Genomic DNA, 19,719 nt, shown 5'->3' on the forward strand with positions numbered 1-19,719 from the left:
AGTTCTTTGTCTCCACAGACTCCTAAGTGCACCACTCACTCTTTTTCCCTCATCAATTCTATGATTCACCTCATCTTTCATAGACCCATCCGCTGACACGTCCACTCCCAAATATCTGAATACGTTCACCTCCTCCATACTCTCTCCCTCCAATCTGATATTCAATCTTTCATCACCTAATCTTTTTGTTATCCTCATAACCTTACTCTTTCCTGTATTCACCTTTAATTTTCTTCTTTTGCACACCCTACCAAATTCATCCACCAATCTCTGCAACTTCTCTTCAGAATCTCCCAAGAGCACAGTGTCATCAGCAAAGAGCAGCTGTGACAACTCCCACTTTGTGTGTGATTCTTTATCTTTTAACTCCACGCCTCTTGCCAAGACCCTCGCATTTACTTCTCTTACAACCCCATCTATAAATATATTAAACAACCACGGTGACATCACACATCCTTGTCTAAGGCCTACTTTTACTGGGAAAAAATTTCCCTCTTTCCTACATACTCTAACTTGAGCCTCACTATCCTCGTAAAAACTCTTCACTGCTTTCAGTAACCTACCTCCTACACCATACACTTGCAACATCTGCCACATTGCCCCCCTATCCACCCTGTCATACGCCTTTTCCAAATCCATAAATGCCACAAAGACCTCTTTAGCCTTATCTAAATACTGTTCACTTATATGTTTCACTGTAAACACCTGGTCCACACACCCCCTACCTTTCCTAAAGCCTCCTTGTTCATCTGCTATCCTATTCTCCGTCTTACTCTTAATTCTTTCAATTATAACTCTACCATACACTTTACCAGGTACACTCAACAGACTTATCCCCCTATAATTTTTGCACTCTCTTTTATCCCCTTTGCCTTTATACAAAGGAACTATGCATGCTCTCTGCCAATCCCTAGGTACCTTACCCTCTTCCATACATTTATTAAATAATTGCACCAACCACTCCAAAACTATATCCCCACCTGCTTTTAACATCTCTATCTTTATCCCATCAATCCCGGCTGCCTTACCCCCTTTCATTTTACCTACTGCCTCACGAACTTCCCCCACACTCACAACTGGCTCTTCCTCACTCCTACAAGATGTTATTCCTCCTTGCCCTATACACGAAATCACAGCTTCCCTATCTTCATCAACATTTAACAATTCCTCAAAATATTCCTTCCATCTTCCCAATACCTCTAACTCTCCATTTAATAACTCTCCTCTCCTATTTTTAACTGACAAATCCATTTGTTCTCTAGGCTTTCTTAACTTGTTAATCTCACTCCAAAACTTTTTCTTATTTTCAACAAAATTTGTTGATAACATCTCACCCACTCTCTCATTTGCTCTCTTTTTACATTGCTTCACCACTCTCTTAACTTCTCTCTTTTTCTCCATATACTCTTCCCTCCTTGCATCACTTCTACTTTGTAAAAACTTCTCATATGCTAACTTTTTCTCCCTTACTACTCTCTTTACATCATCATTCCACCAATCGCTCCTCTTCCCTCCTGCACCCACTTTCCTGTAACCACAAACTTCTGCTGAACACTCTAACACTACATTTTTAAACCTACCCCATACCTCTTCGACCCCATTGCCTATGCTCTCATTAGCCCATCTATCCTCCAATAGCTGTTTATATCTTACCCTAACTGCCTCCTCTTTTAGTTTATAAACCTTCACCTCTCTCTTCCCTGATGCTTCTATTCTCCTTGTATCCCATCTACCTTTTACTCTCAGTGTAGCTACAACTAGAAAGTCATCTGATATATCTGTGGCCCCTCTATAAACATGTACATCCTGAAGTCTACTCAACAGTCTTTTATCTACCAATACATAATCCAACAAACTACTGTCATTTCGCCCTACATCATATCGTGTATACTTATTTATCCTCTTTTTCTTAAAATATGTATTACCTATAACTAAACCCCTTTCTATACAAAGTTCAATCAAAGGGCTCCCATTATCATTTACACCTGGCACCCCAAACTTACCTACCACAAAATATTTCTCAACCAATTTTCTTTTTTGTTGGCTGTTATCACTAGTCTTCTTAGGCCCCATGGTGACCTATTTATACAAATAATATAAGAAAAAAAACACTAAAAAATGCAAAGAAACACAAAATAGTTTACAGTAAAGTTCTGGCAGGTCATGTTTGTTTGGTCGAGTGCCGAGCAAAACGGTTGATACAGAATTATTTTTTTCACCGAACAAAGCATTCAAATACTAAATTGTTCAAGTAGAGAGCCGTTCAAGTACCAAGGTTCCACTGTATTATAGGAAGTATGCCAGCCCAGAAGCTAATCAGAAATTCAAATAATCCAAAATTGATGACAGTAAATACAAATGCAGTGATGGAGGAAGAAAAAGCTATGAAAAAAAGAAAGAAATAGCAGATTGAAGCACAACTGAACCAAATCTTAATTGTTTTTGAACAAGATAAGCTAAATGCAGACGATAAAATACAAAGAATTAAGGATGACAACAAAATCACTGAAATAATTTTCTTATCATTCTGTAGTCTTCACAGAAAAGAACATTTTAGATGTAGTTAATATGTACACTAAACAATCATCTGTAATGTAAGTTATTCACGTATCAAAAAGAAAATAAAAGTGCTATGTACAATTTGATGTTGTAAGAAAAAAGGAAAGGGTCAAGCAAGGTAACACTATGGGTTTTAAAATAATGTCCAAAAGAACTAAACTATCTATTTTGGAAATATTAAGGAATTCCAACAAAAAAAGTAAAATAGACTAATGGAAAATGATAAACATTGTATCTATATTTAAAAAGGTGAAGATGATCTACTGGAAAAACTGTTAGACATCAGTAGATAAAATTTATGGAGATCAAAAATCTGTTACCAAGTAAGTAACTTCCTTTTTTAATTAGTAAATCCCTAAATATTCTCTATGCATACTGTATATCAAATAAATTAAGCCATAGCACAGCTGCAGAATGAATTAGTAGCAGCAAGGGCAAAACACACATCTGATGCCTATGATATTGCTTATCAGGTAAATTTCACTTCCAATAGCTGCCAACATACTGTCAAGAGGACAAATCAAGAAGTAACACTGATGTCAATATATATTTAGTATTCACAGTTTCAAATGAGATATTTAGATATTTATTTTACTTTAAATACTGTACAGTATTAGTGAATACAAATTAAAGCAATTAAAAGGATAGCTGTTAAAACACATGCTTACTGAGGTCCCCCCTAGCCAAACAGTTGACCATCCATTAGAACAACCCACAACAATCAACCAACACCCAGGTACCTATTTACTGTCACGTGAACAGGGACAGCAAGTGTAAGATGTGCCCATACGCCTTGCACTGACCAGGATTTGAACCCAGGACCTTTCGGTTGTGAGCAGACTGCGCTGACCACTGTACATAGATGCATCTTATTAGATTTTTTTCATGATATAGTACAGGGCTAAACACTTTCAATCCTTTAATGTATTAAATTTACAGTCTTCACTGCAATTTGATATAAAACACGTTTTATCTTCCTATTTTAGTTCAGTAATTCACTGACAAGTAACAGCTTTTCAAAATTTAATGGAAGAAATCCTAATTATGAAAATTGTCGAACTTAATTCACATTCTATATAACCTCTTTGTAATAGTGACTTAAGCAGGATAAGTGAAGCAAAACTCGTATAAGAGTTTGTTTCTACAAATAATGCCCACTTCCAAGAAAACTTTTCACCTTCAGTAAGTCAATAACTTATTCAGAATACATGAATACAAAACAAATTGTTGCTAGCATCCTAAAAACATAGGAGTGGATCCATAGGCCACAGATGCTTTAGCTTATACTATATACAAAAAGAATATTTTGCACAAAGGAGAGACAAGGATTGCACATGTACCTGTGAGAAGCTTTTGAGGGTTTTGACCTGGCTTCTTTGTTCACCACCAGGTCACCCAGGCTGTGTGTGTTAGCAGCCCTCAGGACTGCATAGACATCACAGCCTGGCTGATCAAGAACTTGCAAAAATTAGTAGTCCAATTTCCTCTTGAAAACTACTTTCTATCAAGCTATATTTCAAATTTCTGCTGATAAGTTGAATTCTTGGGACCCAGATATTAACACAATGTTCTCTGGTTGTATTCATGGCATTCCTGCTTTTCACTGTTATAATAAAAACTGCTAATTAAAAAAGCATAAAAAAAGAAAAATATTGGGCTTACCTTTTCTTTTGAGCTGCTACTCGAGACTCCAGTCCTTGCAACTCCAGCAGCAGTTGGTAGGTTATTAGTTACTCCAGGACCCAGTCCCCCAAGGGTGCCATCACCTGGGTCAAAACTTCCAACAACATTATAAAGGGCAGTCTTGAATCGATTCAACATGAGTTCTTTTCAGCCAGGCTTGCTGTTAATGCCAATGAATGTATGAATGAACACAAGAATTTGTATCTGCTCAAAGTGTTCAACATGAGCTCACCTCTTAGTTTCAAGATAGTTCTGAACTTTTTATGTGAACATAGCAGAATGGATTTTAGTTTTTAACTGACCACTGCTGTTACCGTAACAAGTGTGCAAGCATCCAACTATAAATGGTTGCATCTAAATCCCATGTGATCATTCGCATTTTATCTTTTCATCTTTCCAAATAGTTATCTGTAATACAAAAATAAATTTACAGAGTATACCATTATCAGAAAAAGTATAAAAGAATATCTCATGTATATTAAAATACTACTACCAGTATGTATGGTGGTTAATTAAATATTACTATTACGTATATCTACCAAAATAAACTCGAGAGGCCCCTATATTAAAAAAAATAGTGTCCTTTTACTCAAATGTTTCTTGAATCAAAGTATACAAAAAAATGCGTATTTATTTTATTAACCTATATTTACAGAAACTATTAAGGAACTTCACTGAAATACCTCTTTATTTAGTTTAAATACTAAAAATATTTTCAAGAAATGCTAAGCCCTTGAGCATAATTCAGCAATGAACATAAAAGCTTACACATCATTAATTAAGAACAGTAGATGTAAAATACAAATAAAAATTAAATGGCATTTTCTCAAGTATTTCCAGGAATTTATACAGGTAGAGAAACTTCTCTGATTACTATCCAGATCTGCAGTTTTGATTACTCAAAAAGAGTTGCTAGTATAATGTGCAGCACTGTTCCAGTCTAGAGTTAAAAGTGCCTTTAACCATTTCACTGCCTCTCACATAGATCTACCCCCAGTGGGATCAATATTGTCTCTCACATAGATCTACATCTTAATTACAATGCCCTCAAATACACAGAGCAATAAATTTTGGCCTGGACATGAGAGAAAGGGTCTCTGGTGGGTGTGCACAGCATAAAAAAAATCCTGCCCTATGCACTGCATGATGGAAAGAACTAACCTCTGGCCTTGTATCTGGGTTAAAATAGCAAATTTGAGGCACTTTCTAAGATGGTTTCATAGTTTTATTGACTGGAATTGACTTGAAATAGATCTCAAAGTGGTGAAAATATTCAACTTTGTGATTTTCCTGAGGAACAGTAAGTAGAGGGTACATTACCCCTTTCTACCCATTCTGTTCTAGGGGTGTTTACTATGCCTGTTTCAATTATTGGGATGACTTAAACCATGATCAAGCATTCTTGGTTATATTTTATTAGTCAAAAAATTACGAAAACCTCGTTTTCTTTTAAGTAAGTGATTCAAAATGGATGGTAAGTGTTACATGTGAGAGGCCTAGGGACATGATTAATGAACAGAGGAAAGGTTGCTTTAGTAGCTGGAATGACACCACTTACATCTTCTCCTACTTAGTAACACTGAACAGTGAGCTACATCAAATATCAAACTGGATGACAACCAACAAACTTACTCTCAATATAGACAAAACCTACTTCATGCTTTTTGGAAACAGAGCATTAAATATCCAGCTAAACATATCTATAAATGGTTCACCCATTACAAGACACACTGAGGGCAAATTTCTAGGTGTCCACCTAAACTGTAATTTTAAATTTCAGACCCACATCCAGTATATAACTAAGAAAGTTTCCAAAACAGTAGGTATCCTTTCCAAGATGCAATACTATGTACCCCAAAGGGTGCTCCTTACTTATATCACTCTCTAATATACCCTTACCTCACCTATGGTATTTGTGCTTGGGGATCTACCATGGCTAATCACCTTAAACCTTTAATAACCCAACAAAAAGCGGCAATGCAGATGATCCCACTCCAGCGCCAGACAGCACATCTCACCACTCTTGAAAAGCTTGAACTTACTTAATATACAAAATATGCACACTTACTGTGCCTACCATATATACAGAACATTAATCTCCAATATCAACCCTCCACTCAAACTTCTCCTAGACAGCTTCAACAGAACACACAGGCATAACATGAGGCACGAAACACTTTTTGACATCCCTCGTGTCCATCTCACACTATGCAAAAAAATGCAATGCACATAAAGGACCTAAAGATCTGGAATTCCTTGCCTGAAACAGCAAGAGGTCCCCTGCCCACAAATCCATTTAGGACTATACTCAAAAATCATCTCATCTCTCAATAACATTTATACCCACACTGTGCTAAACTCTAACCAAATTTAAAGCAACTCTCCCAAATATTTTATTATCCCTTAACTGTTAAGCCATTATTACAAACTTAAAATGTATGTTTGTACTGTATAATTAATTGTACTACTTCATATTAATAATAGAGTAAAATATTGAATATTTGTATTTTACCACTCTTCACATGTCTAGACTTTAGTCTATAAGTACGGTATTAAGTCTGCCTGAAATGCCTCGGTACGATAGTGGCTTTCTTTGTACCAATCAAATTATGAAATGTAAACACACACTGTAGCCTTAGCAATGAAATAAATTTTTATTTATTTTTTTTATTTTAATGCCTACTACATTTATTGTTTACTCCATATTTAAATGGGAATTTGTTGTATTTTGTGTGCAATTAACCAAATTATCAACTTCTAGGCACTTCATAGGGTAGTTCTCATAGATGAAATTGTAAAAATTCAAAAGAAGTGGACTGGCTATACGGGGATTTGGTCAATGCCCAGTGAGCCACTGGGCATGGTAAAAAAAAAAAAAAAAAAAGTTGAAAAAATTCATGAAACACTGAAGTCATAGCCACTGCACAAATATTGAAATTAAAATGGAACATGCCTTAGCTGAACAGTGAAAACACACCACTGGCCCTCAGTTAATGAGCCAACCTAATAGGTGATGGATGCCTAGGCTGGTTTTAAGATCCAGTCCACCTCCACAATTCAGTCAGTTTAAGCACTGGAATTAGTCTAAAATAGGCTCTAAGTGGGTAAAATTACAAGTCTGCACCTGCATTCTTCCACAAGTTTTATATCAAATTTGAAAAAAAAACTATCTACCATTTTAGAAAATACAATTATTTTTGAAAACCTGCAACACTAACAAGACTTTTAATATCAGGATCGCAACAGTCAAGACCAAGGAGGCTAGGAAAGAGGGAATATGGCAAGCAACAAGTTGAGAGGCAGGCTAAAGCCTGCAATCACATACATGCAAGTACTATAATTATCTACTACTGTACATGTATGTCATTAATTTTATCTCACCTACTCAATTTCAATTTCCTTCTATCATATTCTAAACATTCACCACAAATACTCAGGTTCAAAAGATTTCAAAATACTGTATCTTAATTATTATTAATCAAAATATTATTATAATAATCAAGGGAGAAATACTAAACCCATAGGATTATACAGTGCCTAGGGAGGGGGGGGGAGGATATGGAAGGTATTCAGGCTTAATTCAAGGAACTGGAGCACAGATCCAATTCTCTAGATAAAGAGCCCCTCACAAGCATCAAGGAACCTTCCCTGAGGGGACTATAATCAAAAAGATCAAAATATCTTAAAAATTTTAGCACTGAATTTATTTAGTGATAATCCTGGATGGCTAATGTTAACCCAGTGTGATTTGTTTTGACTGGGGTTTTACTTTATTTCCTATGATTATTATTATTATTATTATTATTATTATTATTATTATTATTAATCATAACCAAGTGCTAAATCCACAAATATCATACAACACTTTCTTTCCTAGAATGTGGCCCAAAACAATCGACTAATTACTAGGAACAATATGTACATACTACAAGGTGATGGGCAGCAGGTATTAGGAGACTCATTAGAAGACTTTACTGAGAGCTGCTCTATTTGTCTCTATGAGAGATCACTCAGCTCAAAACCAAAGAAATCTGGATCAAATCTCTGGGCAAGGCATAACATAAGGAAGTCTACACCTGCTGCCCCTCTTAACTTTGCAGTCAAGATACATGGGTGTTAGTCAGCTGTAAGGTAAGTAAGTTTATTCAGGTATACACAAATACAGTTACACAGAGTATCATACATAGCAGCATATATGTAGAGAACCTGGGGTAACCCAAAAAAGTCAGACAGAGTGACTTATTTCCATTGGGGTCCTTTAAGCTGCTATGGGTTTCAACCTGGACAAGATGACCAAGGGAACCAAATGTAAATTAAGTCACATGATTGGCCAAGGATCCCAATGGAAATAACTCACTCAGACTTTCTGAGGTTATCCTAAGTTAATAAGTTTATTTAAGCACCGGTACACAAGTACAATTATCATAGTGTAAATTACCTAGGATAACCCAGAAAGTTAGTGACTTATTTCCACATATTAAACTATATATAATAATTGTACTTATGTGTAACTTTACCCAAATACACTTACTGGTTTACCCGGGTTAGAGTAAATTAATATAATCTATACATTCTTATTCAAAACACCACCATATAATTTATTCATAAATTACATCAACTACATCATGATTAAACAAACGCACAAGCTTACTATCCAAAATAAACGTAGGAATGTGAAAGAAATAAGATAGTTATGCAAGACAATAGTGATGTAAAACAATAGAAGCCTTAAGTATCATGTTATAATGTCAACACGTGACGTCACTAGTGACGTGGGTTGTTACCACAACAATAACAAACAATTAATGTAACCAATTAAGTAAATTACAGGACATTCTTTTTTTAACATACACCTTTGCCCCTGAGATTCACCCATTACACGTGCATAAGAAAACGTCCCCCAAGCTTCACTGTAACTGAGATGAGAGGATTGACAAGCTGCACATACCAGCACACAGTGCACAATATTTCCCTCAACATACTACTATATACATGAGAGTTTGAAGCAACCGTTACATTCACGATAAAGCGCACTCTTTGCCCTCACTTTCCATGCTTCGTGGAAATGAAAGCAACGAGGAGGGTGGTGTATGGATGGAGGATGTATAGGAGTGGCAGTATGTGCACCATGTAGCGAGTGATCACACAAGATTACTGATAATGACACTTGCTGGCCGCCTCGCGCACCCTCACCGCGGCGCTACCTAGGCCACACTCCCCTTAATTACTCCGGAAAAAATCCAGTTTTCGTGATTCACTTTTTACATTGTCACTCTCTTGAACACTATGTGCTTAATTGTCCACTTATTGAGGAATACAGAGACAGACAGTATAATAACCTATGTGACATGTCAAGATATCTTATTAATGAAAATAAGATACCAGATATACTAAGCAAATTTCCTAAATTTGCTTGTAACAGATAAGTGAACTATAGATATGTAGATATAAATCCATATGTATTCCTGTTAACCCTTTGGGGCCTAGTTCCTAGGCCTTTTGTGTATCCATATGCTCTCGCGCTACCGTCCACAGGATGGATATGGGGTGCACAATAAACTAGCCACTTCGGTGGCAAAATCTAATCTAATCTCTACTTTTTACATTACCCATACTACATTTCTAGGGGAGCGCTAAACCCATAGGGGTCATATAGGGCCTTGGGGGGGGTATATGGAAGACATTCAGGCAGCTCGAGTCAAGAACCCCGATGCGTTACCTTGGGTAATTTACATATATTACCATGTAAGACACTCGTAATCATTCAAAATTGTGTAAAACTGTACCTATATGAGGTTAAGTAAGATATTATTAATAATGATTATATCTTTTTGCTAAATAACAAGATGTTATAAGGACCCCAATGGAAATAAGCCACTATGACTTTCTTGGGTTATCCTGGGTAATGTACACATGTGCTGCTATGTATGATAATTTATGTAACTATTTATGTGTACCTATACCTGGTTAAACTTACTAAGGAATTGGAGCACGAGTCCAGATATTTAGATCAAGAGCCCCTCACTAGCATCAAGGAACCTCCCCTGAGGGCTTCTACATTGTAAACCTACAACGCCTCCTCTATGATGACTTCACATCTTAAAATAGCAAGAATATCTACGCTATCAGGCTATTGTCCCAGTAGATACTGCAGTATTTGTGGGTATACTACAAGGGACAAAATACTTCTTAAATGTAAGGAGCCTACTTGTTCCAACTACTCCCACACATTGCATTCCAGAAGAATTTTGTTTCAGCCGGGTTGAAAGTTGAAGGATATCCATAATCCTGTACAGGTATATGTGGAAACAAGGCCTGGAGCTACAGGAGGAAGGTTCGGAAGTACCTCAGGGACTCTCTCTCTCCAAAGATCAAGACTGCCTTCATGGGCTGTGTTGTAAAGTCGCAGCTGAGATGATCCATCACAGGGAAGCACTTCATGAACTCCTCAAATCATTAGATACCCTTCAAGCTATTGTAGGCCAGTGCAAGCCTACATCAAGTGACATAAGCTGCTCAGCTGATGGTGACACTATTGACAAAGACTGTTAATACAGAGCTTAAAACACTACATTTGGGAATTCTAACACAATTCCTCTGACCACCACAGAGGGAACATATCCTCTTCCCAGCAACGAAGCAAGTCTTGGATCTGTTAATTCTCCTACACCTGACATTACTGCTTCAGCACCTGCCAGTACACTAGACAGTGCACATACCATTTCTGATCCAACACCTGTCAGCACACCTGCCGACACTATTCCAACATATGGCAGCAGTGCTTCATCGGCAAGTACTGAGTTAGGATTTTCTTCACCAGAGATTGGTACAGTTAATAAGCAGGAGACTGTCACTGCACTTGAACACCTGCTGTGCCAAAGTACGAACAGCAGTGACACATCTGTCAGAACTGTACAGGGGCATGGTAGAGGACATGGCGGAGGAAGACATCTACAGCCATCTCACCTTCCACTAACAAAGTCCCAGCGGCAGAACCTGTGGACAAATCAGCAGCGAAACACATGAGGTGCAACAAACAGGAGTCCACCCTCCCAGGCACCTAGGCAATGCTCTCGCTGTCACCGGAAGGGGCACACGACTAACAACTGCCTGCGAGATACCAGGTGCAATTACTGCCACAGGAAAGGACATCAGGAGGACCAGTGCCGGAAGAAAAAGGAACTTGACAGACAGGACCACCTGTTTAGAGACCTGTTCTCGGAACAAACCAACAGGATCTCTGAATTGGTGAAAACACTCGCACGTCACCCACTCAGCTACTCCTGTGTCAGCCCAGGAGGTGCCTTACACAAGACCACAGACCTACATCCATGCAGCTACCTCGGTGCCCTACCTCTCTCAAGGGCAGGCACCTTACACGCCTTACACACCCACCACCTCAAGCTGAACGCATCATGAGGAGCCAGTCTATCAGCATCCTGTCGGCCAACATTAGAGGTTTCATTACTAATGTAGGAGAGTTCACACACAGTTTTGTGAACACTCGACGTCCCGACATGATAGCTGTTGTTGAAACATTTTTGGACGACAGGGCTCCAGAAAATTTTGCAAGAATTGCTGACTACATCTTATGGACGAGAAGTGACAGGCAAGGGTAAGGAGAAGGTGTTGCTGTGTGCTTCTCTAAAAGTGTACATGCCCAGCACAATGATGCTGCCATCCCTACTCATCTTGAAATGATGTTTTTCAAGCTATTCATAAACACTAGTACCTCTGTACTAGCATGTGCAATGTACAGACCTCAGTGGCAACATGCAGACCCCATCAACTTCTGGACTCCCTTCTGCTCCAACACAACTTTCAACATATCATAATTGTTGGTGACCTCAACCAACACCTTATACAGAGGGACTTTGATGACCTTCTTGCGGTATTTGACATGAGAAACTTTGTTGATTTCCCTGCTCACATCTCTGGCTCCTCCCTTGATCCAGTAGTGAGTGATCTGGCAAAGGTATAGTCACTTGTCATCCCCTCGGCTATGTTGGATCATCTGACCACAAGGCTGCTTTTACGACACTTAAGATCCCAACAGAACGAGGTGAGGAGTCCACACGCACAACCTGGCTATGGGAAAGAGGTAATTGGGCAGCCCTTTGCTCTGAGTTCGCCCCCACCGATTGGAATGCCTTCACTGGACGCATCCTTAATCTTCAACAAGAACGCATTCCTCACCGACAATAAGTGACGAAGCCTACAGATCGGCCTTGGTTTGGCTGTCGTTGTAGAGAGGCTGCTACTGCTAAGTACAAGGCATGGTAAAGGTATAAGAGACATCCTACCACCTGTAACAGGAACTTGCACAGGCAAGTCTGTAGGCATATGGGTGAAGTTCAAAAGTGGGCCATCGCTAAATGGGAGGTGGACACAAAGAAAGCTAGCATCAGGCAGAGTTGGCTCCAAAACCTGGTGGTCCCTGGTCAAGACAGACACGGTTATCTGCCTGATGAACTCATTCAATCTCTAAATCGACAGGATGGGACCACCTCTACTAGTAGTCAAGAGAAGGCGGACCTCTTTGCCGAACACTTTGCTACCAAAATGCAAGTTCCTGATCCAGCAAAGGACCCTCCTTGGCAAGCTGCAAGAACTGTGTCAAAACTGTCAGTGGTGACAATAAGGCAGGAGGTGCTGTTTTTCCTTCTTAAACCGCTTGACCAAGAAAAGGCTGTGGGACCAGACAGGTTGAGCCCAAGATTGCTGAGATGTACAGATCAGCTAGCAGCACCTCGAACTCGCATCTTTCAGCACTGCCTAGTACAGGGTAAATGGCCTTCTCTGTAGAAAGAGGCAAATGTAGTCCCTGTTCACAAAAAGAAGAGCAGAGCAGAAATCAACAACTACAGACTAATGTCACTCCTGTCAATCACTGACAAGGTCCTTGAGACAATAATCTTGTGGAAAATTGCATTTATCTGAATGTAACTAATTATGTACATAACAGTAAATGATAACAAAGATAATTATTATTTATCAATGTTACATAGACAAGTAGGAATTTGGGACACCTAGGTCGCAAAAAAATGTCCCCTTTCGATACCTACCACTGTCATAACCACAAGTTGCTCTGGACCTATTAATTAAATGAAATATACATACACCAGGAATACTGGTAAATATATAAATTTGTGGACTGTATATTAAAAATAATAAATGGTTATATATATACACAATTACATAACAGAAGGAAAATATATCTTAATATCACTCACCAATTTGACTGGATATTAATGTGTATCATACTCAGAAAACCTCACTCTAACTAAATCTATGAAAATAATGCTGGCCAGAATTACACACAAATCTAGAGAGCTTATCTGAGGTTCCTGGAGCTGTCTTGTCTAGTCGTCTGATATCTCAAGTTATGCAGGAATGCACATCCACCAATTTCGCCTCCTATTTGAGAGGTGTCAACACAATTTTAACCTCTAGAGCACGAAAAATTCTTCCCCATTCACCAACGTTTCTAATACAAAATTCAAAACCAAAATGGCGAGTCTCGTCTGCGCAGATGCAGGCTTTCCGTTTTCTATGACAAATATTATTAAATACAGTATGGCCATCTATTTACATATAAATACTGAATTTCTGGAAAATATGTACAGTATTTTCCACAAATCTCAAGACAAATGACAGAGTTTTTTGACTACCACTCACTACTTTGTGACCGTCAATATGGCTTCAGGAAAAGTTACTCTGCTGCTGATCTGTTGTTAAACCTCTCTACTAAATGGCACCAGACACTGAATGAATCCAAAATCAGCTGTGTGGTAGCACTGGACATTGCTGGTGCTTTCGACCGGGTGTGGCACTAGGGCCTCTTAGCAAAACTGCAAGCACTGGGAATTGAGGCTCTACGCTATGTCTCCTCAGTGATTACCTTCATGGTAGATCTCTGAGGGTAGTTCTCAATGGAACGGAATCAGCAAGATATCCTATTGGGGCAAGTGTTCCACAAGGAAGCATGCTGGGGCCATTGTTATAGAACGTCTACTTCAATAACCTTCATCTAATCCCAGAATCCTATGCATATATAGATGACTGTACACTGACATTCACTTATCCAAGAAAAAAAATGCCAGTTGCTCTAAGCTACATCAATCATCAGCTAAGAGCTATATCAGTTTGGGGAAACAGATGGCAAGTAACATTTGTACCTGAGAAAACGCAAATGATGATGGTCTCTAGGCATCATGATGATAATGCCGGAGCAGTAGTACGCACGAAGAGGAGGGTGTTGGAACCTGGGGAAGAAGTTGATATCCTTGGGGTGAAATTTGACTCCAAACTGACCGTGAAGAACTATGTTGAAAATCTTCCAAACAAGGCAGCCAGGAAGCTTACAGCACTTCGCCGTATCTCGCATCTGCTTGAGAGTTGGGGTTGCAAGATTTTGTATGAGGCATAAGTACGCTCACACCTTGAGTATGGTCTACTTTCTTGGTTTGCCTGCCACCTCCCCTTTCATCTGCGACTGCTTGACAGAGTAGAGAACAGAGCAAGACGCCTTATCTCTCGCCTGGACCCATCCTGGATAGATCTGTCATTTCAGCAGAGCCTTCAACACAGGAGGGATGTGGGTGGCCTTTCTGTTATGTACAAGGCCAATACTGTCAAAGTACCACGCTTTGATCAACTTCGAGGACAGCGTGAAGCAAGCTTCTGTACCACAAGGCGGGCAGACAGCAACAACTTCACTCTGGCTGTACCCTTCTCCAGAACATCACTTCATCTGAGATCATTTATTCCCAGGATGACTCGAGTATGGAACACATTCGTACAGCATTATGATGTCAACGAGATAAAGTCAGTTGATCAAATGAAAATGCTGACCCACAGATAGCTCCAACTTCATCCTGTTCCCTACTTGTATGACTCATAACAATAAAAATGCTTTCAAATGAGCTGATGTAGATAACAGCTCTTAGCTTGTCAATAAAGTTAGGAATTCTTAACTTGTAAATAGCTTGTCAATAAAGCTAGGAATCCCCTAACCTTGTCAAACCCTGTGTAAAAAAAAAATAGAATTAGTCCGCAAAAAAGTATCCCTTGCAACACTGAAGGACCTAGAAGATATATTAATCAGGTAATACATTTGTTTACACTGATCAGCTGATCTGTTCCAAAAGTCGAATGAAAAATGCCTTACCTGGAGTTTACCTGGAGAGAGTTCCGGGGGTCAATGCCCCCGCGGTCTGGTCTGTGACCAGGCCTCAGGGTGTATCAGAGCCTGATCAACCAGAGTGTTACTGCTGGCTGCACGCAATCCAACGTACGAGCTACAGCCCGGCTGGTCAGGTACCGACTTTAGGTGCTTGTCCAGTGCCTGCTTGAAGACAGCCAGGGGTCTATTGGTAATCCCCCTTATGTATGCTGGGAGGCAGTTGAACAGTCTCGGGTCCCTGACACTTATTGTATTGTCTCTTAACGTGCTAGTGACACCCCTGCTTTTCATTGGGGAAGATGTTGCATTGTCTGCCGAGTCTTTTGCTTTCGCAGTAAGTGATTTTCGTGTGCAAGTTCGGTACTAGTCCCTCTAGGATTTTCCAGGTGTATATAATCATGTATCTCTCCCGCCTGCGTTCCAGGGAGTACAGGTTCAGGAACTTCAAGCGCTCCCAGTAATTGAGGTGTTTTATCTCCGTTATGCGCACCGTGAAGGTTCTCTGTACATTTTCTAGGTCAGCAATTTCACCTGCCTTGAAAGGTGCTGTTACAAATTTAAAACACAATTATTATTATTATGATTATTATCATTATTATTATTATTATTATTATTATTATTATTATTATTATTATTATTATTATTATTATTATAGAATTGATGAGGGAAAAAGAGTGAGTGGTGCACTTAGGAGTCTGTGGAGACAAAGAACTTTGTCCTTGGAGGCAAAGAGGGGAATGTATGAGAGTATAGTTTTACCAACGCTCTTATATGGGTGTGAAGCGTGGGTGATGAATGTTGCAGCGAGGAGAAGGCTGGAGGCAGTGGAGATGTCATGTCTGAGGGCAATGTGTGGTGTGAATATAATGCAGAGAATTCGTAGTTTGGAAGTTAGGAGGAGGTGCGGGATTACCAAAACTGTTGTCCAGAGGGCTGAGGAAGGGTTGTTGAGGTGGTTCGGACATGTAGAGAGAATGGAGCGAAACAGAATGACTTCAAGAGTGTATCAGTCTGTAGTGGAAGGAAGGCGGGGTAGGGGTCGGCCTAGGAAGGGTTGGAGGGAGGGGGTAAAGGAGGTTTTGTGTGCGAGGGGCTTGGACTTCCAGCAGGCATGTGTGAGCGTGTTTGATAGGAGTGAATGGAGACAAATGGTTTTTAATACTTGACGTGCTGTTGGAGTGTGAGCAAAGTAACATTTATGAAGGGATTCAGGGAAACCGGCAGGCCGGACTTGAGTCCTGGAGATGGGAAGTACAGTGCCTGCACTCTGAAGGAGGGGTGTTAATGTTGCAGTTTAAAAACTGTAGTGTAAAGCACCCTTCTGGCAAGACAGTGATGGAGTGAATGATGGTGAAAGTTTTTCTTTTTCGGGCCACCCTGCCTTGGTGGGAATCGGCCAGTGTGATAATAAAAAAAAATAAAACTTTTATTTCATTAAAATTAGTTTATACAAATAACTTACAAAATTTTCCAGGTGTATAACTGTACATTATTCACCATTCGAAGCTCACCAGAATATTTAACTGATCATAATTATGTATTAGCCGAAAGGGGATACCTTTAGCCTTTATCAGAACATCTTTTCTTCCTCTAAGGTCCCGTGGCCTAATGGCGAAAGCTCTCGCTTCACATGGTAAGATGTCCTGGTTCGATTCCTGGCGAAGGGGTAGAAACATTGGACGTGCTTCCTTTCAGTGGTTGTCTATGTTCACCCATCAGTAAAATAGGTACCTGGGTGTTAGTCGACTGGTGTGGGTCGCATCCTGGGACAAAACTGATCTAATTTGCCCGAAATGCTCAGCATAACAAGCAGCTTTCTATATAGTAGTATGTCATTTATGTCAGCTATGGCCTGTATACCTTGTACATGTACTTGTAGAAATAAAGATATTATTATTATTATTATTATTATTATTATTATTATTATTAATGTGAAATGTCAGGGGTGGAATCTTCCTTAGCCGAAGGGCCCCCTAGATTTTGAAGCCTACCAGGCCTATAGGTAAATCCGGCACTACCTAGTATGGTCTAGGTATTGAACTGTATAGTTCAGGCTGTTCCACACTCCTCGTATTTTTTCTTGTATGTGTAGGCTATGTATATTGCTGAGGTGAAGGTTCATTGAGGAGTTTACTCATCCTGTGGAGAACCTGAAGTATTGAGGAATTATTATTTATTTATTAAAGATTCGCCGGTATTCTCCCGGCCCGGGCCTTTTCCAAGTGGTGGCCCGGCCTTGGCTCCCTCTTTAGGGATTGTCTGAGACCTAAGTCTCCCATGGGAGGAGGCACAAGTACCTCCTCATATTTGGGACCAACTGTCCCCAGGCCTAGCCACAAGCTAGGCCTCTCTGGTCTGCCATCCCCGCCCCAAGGGGCCTAATGGGAATGACAGTCTTATGAGCTAAAAGCTCGGGCTCAGGCACCTACCCTGCCCTAGAAGGGCTGGGCATGGTGTCGATGTCTATTGAGAAAGTCTGAATAGGGAGACTCAGGACTGTGTAGATTTAATTATTAGTGTAAGTTACTCGTATACTGTAATATAGTGATATGTGCACTGCTTGCTCTCACTAAGTGTTGGAGCAAATGGATTTTTTATTTTACATTGTGTTTGACTATGATAATGGCGAATGAAGATGTCAGTGTTCATCAGGGGAAGCTGTTACTCTACTACCGGAAAGATTCCACCTGAGTGTCCCCTCAAAGGAGGTTCCTTGACGCTGGTGAGGAGCTCTTGATCCAGGGAATTGGATCTTTGCTCCAGTTCCCTGAATTGAGCCTGAATACCTTCCATCCCCCATCCCCACGTGCGCTGTATAATCCTATGGGTTTAGCGCTTCCCCATGATTTTATAATAATCCACCTCAGTGCTTTGTTGATTGAGTTCTCTGGGGCAGCGGGAGGAGATGTAGATGGAACACTTTCCAACGGTAGAAGTTACTGGAGAGGGACTGTTAAAAATAACTGTCAGCTGTAGTCCGTATAGATGACGGGAATGTCTACGACGTTTCAAAATTCACCGGAAAGAGAAGATATATACAAAAGTTCCCAAGTATGGAAAATTTTCTAGGGTGATTACCTGTACGTACCTCAACATTACATGCATACGAGTAATCTCATTGGGAGACAACAACTATATTGTTTACCGTAGTCACCCCGTGTAGACATGTGAGAAAACTTAACCACCTCTGGTCACTGCAGGTGACCCCCCTCGACCCTAACAATCTCATCCATATCTATCGGAGACCAGTATAAATTGGATAGCACCCACAAGTACGGCGCTACTACTTAATTGTGGACTGTATAGATTATTTTAGTTTAACTGAATGAAGGGGGGGTAGGTTACACATTGATATATCCATCAAAGAAAAACAATTGTACATAATCCCACCACTTACCAGATATTCTCTGGTGGTCACTTGATGTAGCTGGATCACCCATAACCTATCTAATTACAACATACCTAACTGGCCAGTATCAGTCTGCTATAACTAGAAGGGTTACTTAGCTGTGGGTGATTGATACTCCTTATTTCCTCCATTCACCATCTCATTTCGATGTCCTGCTACACCGACACGGTTCTTATTCCAGCAGGACGAGGTATCCGCTGATTTGTCCCGGTTTAGAAGTCGTGACTCCATAAAACTTCACTATCCTCGGGACGGGAACAACGCGGTCTAACGTGTTCACTCCGAGCAAGGCGACTTATTTCACTTCACGCATTCTCTTAACTTAAGTGTTATTATCATTAATTACATTACAGTTCACAAGATGATTTAATGTCTCATAATTATTATACACATTAGAGGCCACTCCATTAAGATCTGAGACCGATGAGTGAGGATTAACTCACAGGTAATTTTCCCTGGACTCAGGACTGTGTAGATTTAATTATTAGTGTTAAGCTACTCGTATACTGTAATATAGTGATATGTGCACTGCTTGCTCTCACTAAGTGTTGGAGCAAATGGATTTTTTATTTTATATTGTGTTTGACTATGATAATGGCGAATGAAGATGTCAGTGTTCATCAGGGGAAGCTGTTACTCTACTACCGGAAAGATTCCACCTGAGTGTCCCCTCAAGGGAGGTTCCTTGACGCTGGTGAGGAGCTCTTGATCTAGGGAATTGAATCTTTGCTCCAGTTCCCTGAATTGAGCCTGAATACCTTCCATCCCCCACCCCCACGTGCGCTGTATAATCCTATGGGTTTAGCGCTCCCCCATGATTTTATAATAATCCACCTCAGTGCTTTGTTGATTGAGTTCTCTGGGGCAGCGGGAGGAGCTGTAG

At 39.9% G+C, this 19,719-nt stretch overlaps 1 protein-coding gene across 9 annotated transcripts in view; it reads right to left on the minus strand.

Moving 5' to 3' along the window:
- Positions 1–9,427, minus strand: part of LOC128695594 (protein phosphatase 1H) — a 66,497-nt gene extending 57,070 nt beyond the window's left edge. For 2 of the 9 annotated variants that reach the window (XM_070093206.1, XM_070093215.1), the window contains exons 1-2: positions 9,290–9,427; positions 4,222–4,650 (exon numbers count right to left, since the gene is read on the minus strand). In XM_070093206.1, coding sequence (XP_069949307.1) covers positions 4,222–4,380 — 159 coding nt within the window. In that variant the 5' untranslated portion in view covers positions 4,381–4,650; positions 9,290–9,427. Of the gene's footprint in view, positions 1–4,221; positions 4,651–9,190 lie in introns of all 9 variants that reach the window. The other 7 variants (XM_070093213.1, XM_070093214.1, XM_070093212.1 and 4 more) reach the window with 7 other exon arrangements.
- Positions 9,428–19,719: the final 10,292 nt, after the last annotated feature.

The sequence above is a fragment of the Cherax quadricarinatus genome, chromosome 42 (genome assembly GCF_038502225.1).
Source record: "Cherax quadricarinatus isolate ZL_2023a chromosome 42, ASM3850222v1, whole genome shotgun sequence".
Classification (NCBI taxonomy): domain Eukaryota; kingdom Metazoa; phylum Arthropoda; class Malacostraca; order Decapoda; family Parastacidae; genus Cherax; species Cherax quadricarinatus.